This window comes from Mytilus californianus, unplaced genomic scaffold, assembly GCF_021869535.1.
Source record: "Mytilus californianus isolate M0D057914Y unplaced genomic scaffold, xbMytCali1.0.p SCAF_1, whole genome shotgun sequence".
NCBI lineage: Eukaryota > Metazoa > Mollusca > Bivalvia > Mytilida > Mytilidae > Mytilus > Mytilus californianus.
In genome coordinates, this window is record NW_026262581.1 from 6,499,871 (window position 1) to 6,510,875 (window position 11,005).

Sequence of the window (11,005 nt, forward strand, 5' to 3'; positions counted from 1 at the left end):
ACTATTTTGTATGGGGACATAAGGTTTGAACCCCCTCTTTTTAATTGACTTGCATATGTTGGAACCCCACCCCCCCCCCCCCCCCCCCCCCCCCCCCCCCTTTTACTAGTTACACTGACGGGATGTGCTTAATTACGTGGATATATATGAAATTATTCTAATGTACAATATTACTTGAAAACAGGGTTTCTTCCTTTTCTATTAAATTTATAAGTTTTAAGTTTACCAAATTTGGCAAAAGAAGTTGATCCCCTATCCATAAATTTTGTTTGAAAAAAAACCCCCTTTTCAAAATAACTAGAAAATCTTACCCTCTCCCCTCTTTATTAGGTAAAAAAGGATAAGTCTCTAATATTAGGGAGGTTTACTTTTAGTCAGTTCTTCTGTAATAAAAAAAAGTTCTTGTAGTGGGATCTTCAATCTTTGTGGGATAAGTCGTCTGCCAAGTTTATTGGTCATTGGTTATCTCAAAACCTATAACTGTGGGACCAAGTACGGGAAAAATATCCGAAATGACATAAGCATGTCAAAAACTACAGGAATAACAAGACGAATATTGAATTTCGTGAGACAGTCTTGGAGAAAAAATCCAACATTGGAAACTTGTTCGAAAGGAGAAGATCATCTTGGAAACAAATACTTCGAATTGCCCGCAGGTCTAAATTTTTGTTATCTCATAAGATGAAATATGCATGACCTCTAGACCGGTTGACAGTGTCACTGTCAGTAAGATAGTTTTGAGTACTGACAATCACACAGCATTCCAACAGTAAATTTTGCATTTTTTAAAGAGTGAAAAAACCACACTACTATATAACAAAATGAAATGAACTGATAAAAGACTTGTATTGTAATCAAATATATACAAGAACCTTACTCTGTTACTGTCAATATAGTGTTACAGATGCAGGGGACAGAACTGAGTTTCTAATTTGGTTCATATGACAGCTGAATCAAATAAACAACTCTGACCTCCAGATCACAAATTAGAGCAGTTAAAAGAAGGAAAGCTTTTGAGAATTTTTCTTTCTTGAGGTTTATGACTCCATCTGTCATGTCTGTTGGCCTGTTTATCACGAAATTTCAAAGGTGCAATGATATCAAAGCAGCAAAAATACTGAATTAAAGATATGTGCCATTGTGTACTTATATCAAAGGGAAAACCTTGTACACAGCAATAAATTTATTTTGTCAATGCATTTAGTAGAACATGAGGATTTTTGCAGAAAACCCACAGGCTTTATTTCAGATATTTTTGTTATAACATTTTAAAAATAGAGTTCTCACTTGTTTGTCCATGTTGTGCTAGCGTTTATTGTTTACAAAAGTCATAAACAACCTTTAAAACCAAAAAACCTCCTAGAAGGTGCACTTGAATTGGTCCGTATTAGTTTATGTTTAAACAATATCTAGGGAAATCATTGCTCTGTTGCTAGCAATTGCACACAGTAATCCCCGTTCTTTTAAGTTTTTAATTGTCAAATATAAGAGTACAAGGGGAAAGGCTGTGGATTTTCTATAAAATTTCCATATGTTTAGCATTGAAACAACAAAAGGATGCATTATCCTAAATAGTGCTGGTCAAAGGCTTGGTTAATTATTGATCCTTCAAAACAACACTGTGTGATGCATTTTCAGACATGATATATTGGTCTTATTAATCTTTAAAGAACTTTCTCATGTTAGTAATACAGTAATGTAAACATGAAAAAGATAACCAGACCAAACTTTTAGCTTTCATTTATTAACACCTTTGTATATATATATATTCTCAAAAGAAAAAAATCAATGAAGATCCAATAAAGTACATCTCTTATTCATTTTGGTTAATTTTTAAGTTGTCCAGTACTACTTATATATAGCATTACAGAATTGTTGTTTGAAAGACATTTGGAACTGAATAATTCCAAATATTTAACTTACCCTGAAAAACTCAATGGATTCTAATTGATAAATACTATGTACATGAAAGGAATATTTAAGGATTTAGGGAAGCAATCATTGTCTTTCTTAATTAAAGCAATAATGTCTCCCGTAAAGTTGTGAGGTGGTTATCAATTACACTAAACTATTAGAAAACTCTATCTGAAGTTCTAAACTTGATGTAAAATGTTCCTTCATATATGACATAGTGGAAAAAAAGGAAAATGGTTGCAGTTGTAATCGTATAACTTCAAGATGCATTATCATATCTCCTTTTATTTGTATGATAGACAGATATCCAGGAGAAAGAGAAATAATCATGTCATCTTGCTGGATGAATAGTCAAAATGCATATGTATTTTGAGTCTGAGTTTTTATTTTACTTTTTTCTTTGCAGACAGAGAAAAGTTAGGAAGAGGAAGAAGATGGGTGGAGGCAAAAGAGAAAGTTGGAGCAGATGATACCCTTTCTGATATCCCTACAGAATGGACCTGTAATATATGAAGTATTTAAGAAAAGAAGATGTCAATCATCAGTGACTTTTGCAATTTTTAAGCAACTGTATCATACGACGGGGGCATTAAGTGTTTAAGTGTTACCCTTGACCGTCAGTCCTTCCATCTTTCTGTCTTTCTGTCCTTCCGTCTTTCTGTCTGTCCGTCCCATTTTCATTTGTTTAAAGCTTGAGTGGGGGCATTCCTGTCTTCAGACACATTCTTTTATTTTTATCTAAATTATGTTCCATGACTACAAATTTTCTAAAATGTTGTAAACACATAAATTTCATACTAAGTCAATCTTTATCTACTGTTAATTATTGCAAGTTTTTATTAATATGAATAATGTGACGGGGTTAGTATCGGATTCGGATACATATAACTGTATGCAGATTTTCCTGAAATCGCAATAATCTCACTTTTTTGTCCTTTTTTAAAAAATGGCAATAATTTTTGAATTAACAATATTTCTACATTATATGTATTGTTACAATAAGGGCTGTACCAGAAATAAATATATGAGGGGGTTCGAAGAAAAAAAGTAATTTTACTGTTATCTTTGCTGTTTTTTTTTTTAAAATTATTGTGGTTTTATTGAAACAAATCAAGGAGACTTCATTACTGAGTGGGTTTTACATGGTACATTGTAATACTGTATAATATGTGAATATATGACTATGAATCCTATTTGCTATAAGTAATAGTGGCTAGGTTATATTCCCATTCCTTTTGTCATGTTGTAATCAATTTATTTGATATTGTATGGATTATACATGTATGTATAAAATAGGTTAAAAATCATCTGAAATGGACTGTGTTCAAAAATCTATTTGTTATTAAAGAGTATATACATTTGTACTAGAAAAAATCCAAGATAGTTCTTTTTTTATTTGTAGCATGGCTACGGTTTACACGAAAAGAGCCACCAACACAAGAGGTAATTATATCAAGATCTCATGTTTTTTTTTGTGCTACCTTTCGAGACCACTTTTGAGTAATGTCCTTCACCAAAAAGTTCATCAATTATGCATGCCTTTATGACGTCATTTACCAGTTAGAGGGGCCTGCCTGTATTCCTGCACTATTAAAGTTCATCAAGCATCTTCGTGATCTTCATTATACAGGATAAACTAGAAATAATGTTTGTTCCGCAGATACTTAATCACAATTCCCTAATGACAGGAGTGCTGATTATCAATTATAAGAATTTAATTTGTGGAATAATTCATGCAATATAGCATCATATTTTTCAACCGCTCGCTGAACATGGGAAGAAAGTGACATTGCCCCTAAACACATGAATGATGTTCACTAAAATCAAGGTTTTTGACAGCAATGCAACGAACTCAAATGTAGTCTATTGAAAATATATTTACACAGATCAAAAGTGTCAATACAAAAGTACATATGACTTAATAGAAGTTACTAGAAACATGAATGTATATACATTTTTTTTTAAATAAGGCCTAGTGATTTCTAGACTGTCACTTCTAGATTGATAATAATGTAAAATTATAAGAAAGTCATTCAATTAATAATATTATTATACAGATCTAAATTTAACTAAATCTTGACTTATTGGCATAGTGACAGCCTCATGAAGCTGATGCTTAAAAGATCAGTATGTAGGAATTAAAAAAGTAACAATATGTCTCTTCATGACATCATCAGAACAATTCCAATTGATTGCTGATGACTTTCTTCAAAACAATGGTCATATTTTATTTAGATTAAATTTTATCTTGATATTTTGAAGTTTTTAATTGTTAATGTATTTTTGTTTTTTTGTTATTGTTGTTGTGTAAAGAGATTTATTTGACTTAATTTTGTATTGATTGTTTATTCTTATGACAATCTTCGGTCTCAAATTTTCTTTGTGATACCATGAAAGTTTTGCACTTTTTAAGATCTATGGATGCATTCTAAATGAGTATAATTGGAAAGGATATCTTACTTTACATATTATTTAGATATCCCACATTCCGTCACAACATGAAAAAACTTTATTTTTGCATTGAACATTCAGATTAACTTGCATAGAGTAAAGATTAACTTTTCCCTTTTTTATTGATTAATAGGAAATTGATAGAAATTATGTACTGATGATGAGAACTCAACACAGAGCCAAAGAAATTGAAATGAAGGATAGATTGAAAAAGGTAATCAAATAGTTGATTCTACTGCTTTTTATACGACCGCAAAAAAGGTTATATATTGGTATGATGTTAGTGTCGTCGTCGTTGTCCTCCGGCGTCGTCGTCCGAAGACACATTGATTTTTCGCACTCTAACTTTAGTTATACCATAAGGTTCAATACCACAAAAGGAAGGTTGTGATTGATTTTGGGGGTTATGGTACCAACAGTTAAGGAATTAGGGGCCAAAAAGGGGCCAAAAACAAGCATTTTTGTAACTTCCAGACATAACTTGTGTGTTATTGTATGGATCTCTTTGATATTGTACCATAATGTTCCATATCACAAAGGAAATGCTGGGATTGATTTTGGGGGTAATTGCCTCAAAAATTTTAGGAATTAGGGGCCAAAAAAGGGGCAAAAAACAAGCATTTTTCTAGTTTCATGACAATAACTTGTGTGTAAGTGTATGGATCTTTCTGAAATTGTACTACAAGGTTCCATATCACAAAGGGAAAGCTGGGTTTGAGTTTGGGGGTAATTGCCCAAAACGTTTAGGAATAAGGGGCCAAAAATAAGCATTTTTTCTAGTTTCCAGACAATAACTTGTGTTCAAGTGTATGGATCTCTCTGAAATTGTACTGCAAGGTACCATACCACAAAGGGAAGGCTGGGATTGATTTTGGGGGTAAATGCCTCAAAATTTAAGGAATTAGGGGCCAAAAAGGGGCAAAAAACAAGCATTTTTCTAGTTTTAGGACAATAACTTGTGTGTAAGTGTATGGATCTCTCTGAAATTGTACTGCAAGGTACCATACCACAAAGGGAAGGCTGGGATTGAGTTTGGGGGTGATGAATCATTTTTCCTTTTTTTCTCCTTTTTTTTCTTTAAAATTTTCCATTTTAAATTGGTTATTTCTGATTTATATATAAAAGCAAATAATAATGATATGGTTTGAATAGGTAAATTAAAAACTTATAAGTCCTTAGACCAGATTCATTCTGTGTCAGAAACCTATGCTGTGTCAAATATTTAATCACAATCCAAATTCAGTGTGTATCAAGCTTGAATGTTGTGTCCATACTTGCCCCAACTGTTCAGGGTTCGACCTCTGCGGTCGTATCAAGCTGAGCCCAGCGGAGCATTTTATTTTTTTTAGATTCCTGTAAGAGTAAGTACTAAGTAAGAGGAAATTTAAACTTCCATCAACTTCAGCTTAACAGTTGAAAACATAAACAATGTCAAATGTCTCTTTTGGTTGTTTTTTTAAGTTGCTAAGTCATTATCTTATAATTATTATAACCTTACATCTAATTTTACTCTGAAATACTGTATAAAGTGCAATGAATGGATTATAGGATCTTCATAATGCATATTTATTACATTTTTTTCAGGAATCTGAAAATCCAGAAGGGGATGGTGTAACAAAGTCAATACACGGAAAATCAAGTAAGACACTTTGGGGATTTGGCAAAATCTGATGAACTTTCTACCATATAAATATATGTAATGGTGAAACTGTTTGATTTTGGCTTATAGATCAGAGACAGGGACATCAAACATTTTTAAACCTGACATCCTAGTGATGACTAGCTTAAAAAAGTACCCTATTTTTTTTTGCCATCATCCAAGATAAAGATTTCAACAAAATAGCTGAATCCTTTCATTTTTGTCTCGTCTTGACGGAGTCAAAATGCGAGACAAAGGTATGCTGTTTCTGGTGTCGGCGTCATCAACAATGTATTAGTTTGTGATTAGGTCTAGTTTATGGTGAACCACTAGTGGTAGGTCAATGATATTTGGTATGCAGTTGTATTAGCATTGGCACATCTCATTACCATAGAAATTATTGGGCCCCGCCCCCTCAGTCATGGTCTATTGACTTTTAAACTTTGCTTAGTTTACATGTATTAGTTTGTGATTAGGTCAGTTTATGGGGAACCACTAGTGGTAGGTCAATGATATTTTGTATGCAGTTGTATAAGCATTGGCATATCTCATTTCCATGGAGATTATTTGGCCCCGCCCCCTCAGTCATGGTCTATTGACTTTGAAACTTTTGCTTGGTTTACATGTATTAGTTTGTGATTAGGTCAGTTTAAGATGAACCACTAATGTTAAGTCAATGATATTTGGTATGCAAATGTATTGGCATTTGCAAGTTTCATTTCCATGGAGATTATATAACCCCTTACCCTCATTATGGTTCATTAACTTTGAAACTTTTACATAGTTTACAAGTTAATGTTTGTGTTAAAGGGAACGACTGATGAGATTTCAGTGGTATTTGGTATACAGTTGTATTAGTTTTGGCACATCTCATTTCCATGGAGATTGTTTAGCCCTGTATCTTCAGTCATGGTTCATTGACTTTGAATATTTGCATAACTTACATATTAATAAAGTATTGCTATTTTAATTTCAACATTTGCATTATCAAAATAACAAATAGGCGAGACATATCTCTGTGTTAACAGTTTATATTCAAATTGGTCAAGCACTTCCATCTGATAATTCATGAAAGAATACAAATCTAGATCTGTAAACAAAACATTAAAATATTTGAATCTTATTAGTTTACCTTAATTATCACAAAAACAACACTCTTTATAAATTCTCTGAAAAACTCCAAAGATTTCTTCCAAATAAAATGATTGATGGATTCTTCCATCTTAAATCTTATTCAATGCATATACAATATTTTTTACCATACCACATTGGCACAAATGATTGGAACTGGGTCAAATAATCTCAAAACAATAAAGGGAATGGACAGATTGAGCCTACTGCTATAACTTCTTATCTATGCTATATCTTGTGGTCTAAAAATTTCAGAAATTGGTTGTGTCGAAAAATCTGAGTCGAGGTAATTTCTAGGTCCGGTAATATTCCCATTGGATAAATGCGTTTTAGCGTCTGATGAGTCGAACTTGGTTGATTCGAATTCTTGGTTCAAGTCAGTAAAGTTTATAGTCCCATTGATGTTAAATTAATGTAAATTGAATCCAATGTGTCAAAGTTTAATTGAAAGATATTTTCGAAAAAACTAAAAATTCAAATCGGATATTTTTTCTTATGTAACCTAATTATTTTCATAAGTGATTAAAGCTGTGTAAACATATTTGTTCTGTATAATAGTTAAAATGATGGTATGTGGCCCATATAGTGTCAGTGTGTAACAAGATTTGATATAGTCAGAGCCAATGGAATAACAAGATTTTTGTCTGATGCAAAAGTAAATTTTATATAACTAGAGTAAAGAGCATTCTGTTTATCAGTTTTAAAATAAAAGCTTAAAAAGAGTAGGCAATACATAGAGGTGTGATTTGAACAAAAATGAAATAAAACCAATACATCTATTCTGCATATCAAAATTTAAAAATTTCAACCTTTCTTCTTCCAGATAAGTTTCCTGTTTATGAAGAATATGATACACAGCCAGGGCGTATGAAGAGATGACGAAGAACAATTATTACGATTAGACTTAATACATACTCTTGTTTTGATTATGATGTACATATAATTAAGAATTAAACTGTTTATAATTGTTGTCCATGCTTCATATATCATTCTTATTATCAAATATTTACCTGCCATAGAATCTTAAACAATCATTATACATGGATTTTTTTAATAAGAATATGTTTTTAACCTTCATACTTTCCAGAACATGGTACATAATTTTGCATACAAATGAATATGAACCCTCAATTTTGTTCACAATTGTAAAAATTTCATGATTTTCCGAATGGAGAAAACTTGAGGTATTTTTAGCAGCATTATCGATGAAAGGTACATCTACGATGTAATAGGGGCCTCTGTGGCCGAGTAGTCTAAGTAGTTGAACTACTGTATCATTAGCCAGTCAACACTAAGGTTGTGAGTTTGAATCCCACACTTGGCAGGTGCACTCGACTCCAATCTTAATTGACTAGGATTGTCAGTTTTCCTACCAAAGGTTGGTGGTTCTCTCCAAGCACTCCGGCTTCCTCCACCAATATAAACTGACCGCCACAAAATAGCAAATTCATGTCACCACTCTCATCAAGGATGAAAATTTTCACACAGAGTATAAGTAATTCATGATGAGACCTTGTCAATCTTGTTTATACATGACCTTGACCTCATTTTCATGATCCAAAGGTCAGTTTATAGGTTTAAGTCTTTTCCTTCTCTGAAACTATATTTATATATAGATAATGGGTATATATAAATATAGTTCATTTATATTTGGTATGTAGAGGTGTTGTACAGGGCATATGACATATAGGTGGGAGGGGGTTATGAGCTTATAAGCGGTCTTAGTAGTTCATCTACAGTGATCAGTAGCCTGTAACTCTTGTGAGGTTGTGAGTTCGAACCACTTGTGTGGGAAGGTGAATTTGACTCAGATCTTCATTAATAAGGATTGCCAGTTTTCCTGTAGAAGGTTGGTGATTCTTTCCAGGTATAGTCCATTTGACTTCTATAAATCTTCAGAAAATAATTCTTAAAAATTCATTTTTACAAATAAATATTTTTTTTCTTGATGTATGTTAATGTATGATATATACGAACTCTGACTATGAATATCATAAATTTGGGCCAATAATCAAAAAAGTTACCCATTAGGTCTCTATGTTACTCCTATTTTTAGCTCACCTGGCCCCAAGGGCCAAGTGAGCTTTTCTCATCACTTGGCGTCCGGCGTCCGGCGTCGTCGTCCATCGTCGTCGTTAGCTTTTTACAAAAATCTTCTCCTCTGAACCACTGGGCCAAATTTAACCAAACTTGGCCACAATCATCATTAGGGTATCTAGTTTAAAAAATGTGTCCGATGACCCCGCCAACCAACCAAGATGGCTGCCATGGCTAAAAATAGAACATAGGAGTAAAATGTAGATTTTCGCTTATATCTCTGAAACCAAAGCATTTAGAGTAAATCTGACATGGGTAAAACTGATTATCAGGTCAAGATCTATCTGCCCTGAAATTTTCAGACAAATCTGACAACCTGTTGTTGGGTTGCTGCCCCTGAATTGGTAATTTTAAGGAAATTTTCCAGTTTTTGGTTATTATCTTGAATATTATTATAGATAGAGATAAACTGTAAAAAGCAATAATGTTCAGCAAAGTAAGATCTACAAACAAGTTGTCATGACCAAAATTGTCAGTCGACCCCTTTAGGAGTTATTGCCCTTAATGGTCAATTTTTAACAATTTTTTGTAAATTTTTGTAATCTTTTACAAAAATCTTCTTCTCTGAAACTACTGAGACAAATTTAACCATACTTGGCCATAATCATTATAAGGGTATCTAGTTTAAAAAATTTGTCCTATGACCCCGCCTTCCAACCATCATGGCCGACTTGGTTAAAAATAGAACATAGGGGTAAAATGCAGTTTTTGGTTTATATCTCTGAAACTAAAGCATGTAGAGCAAATCTGACAGGTGGCAAAAATGTTCATCAGATTTAGATTTATCTGCCCTGAAATTTTCAGACGAATCCGACAACCCGTTGTTAGGTTGCTGCCCCTGAGTTAGTAATTTTACAAAAATTTTGCAGTTTTTTGTTATTATCTTAGATATCATTATAATATCTAACATCTAATACTATTAATTATGATTTTAACCTTATTTTACATGATTTCCAAAGCATCAGTAAATACAGATGAGCGACACTGAGGCTCTTGAGAGCCTCTAGTTTTTTATATAAAATACTTGATGGAGTAAGTATGAATAGTGTAACAGCCTTCCATTCAAAACAAAAACATAAGACATGTGCTTTAAACCTGTTTCATTATACCATGTGACTTTTCTCATTTAAATAACGCTGACCAGCTCACAAACTTGGACTTCATTTAAGTTTTATGTCATGTGATTACTGAACTTATTGTATAATTACATGATTTTGTATTTTTCATTGTTCAATTTCTATGAGTAACCTTAGTAATATTTTCCACTGGACAATACTAGTATAACATTTTTAAAAACTACAAAGTAGTTTTATGCAAAATTCAGTTTAGAAATTTTATTAAAAAGTTCCCCTTTTCATCAGTAAAGGTCTTTATGGTTATATTTTATCTAATTTCATTTTCATATTTTGAAAGTCATAAGCTGTGTTTTTTCAAGAAAAAAGTAAATATAAAATGTATTCTGTAAATACTTATTGGTGAAACAAAATAAAAACATCTGATTATAATATTTTTTCCCACAAATAACATCTTTGTAGATACATGCAAGTTCATTTATAAAATCATAAAACCAGTTATAAAAAAACTTAGATGATGGTAATTTTTCATGACATGTATAGTGTCCTTTGATATTTAAATGAGTTAAGTCACATGGTACAATGAAACAGGTTTAAAACACATGTCTAATGTTTTTGTTTTGAATGGAAGGCTGTTACACTATTCATACTTACTCCATCAAGTATTTTATATTAAAAAAAATAGGAGTAACATAGAGAC

General features: G+C 32.3%; 1 protein-coding gene across 2 annotated transcripts; it reads left to right on the top strand.

The window, feature by feature from the left end:
* Positions 1–484: 484 nt before the first annotated feature.
* Positions 485–8,105, top strand: LOC127739240 (NADH dehydrogenase [ubiquinone] 1 alpha subcomplex assembly factor 2-like). 2 transcript variants are annotated; one of them, XR_008000388.1, is made up of 6 exons: positions 485–656; positions 2,321–2,428; positions 3,317–3,357; positions 4,499–4,579; positions 5,950–6,004; positions 7,959–8,105. XR_008000388.1 is itself a non-coding variant. In XM_052250903.1 (6 exons), the coding sequence occupies exons 1-6, from the start codon at positions 524–526 to the stop codon at positions 8,012–8,014; spliced, it is 462 nt and encodes a 153-aa protein (XP_052106863.1). In that variant the 5' UTR covers positions 485–523; the 3' UTR covers positions 8,015–8,105. The 2 variants fall into 2 exon arrangements, 1 of the variants encoding a protein (XP_052106863.1); XM_052250903.1 differs by having other exon boundaries at positions 2,321–2,416.
* Positions 8,106–11,005: the final 2,900 nt, after the last annotated feature.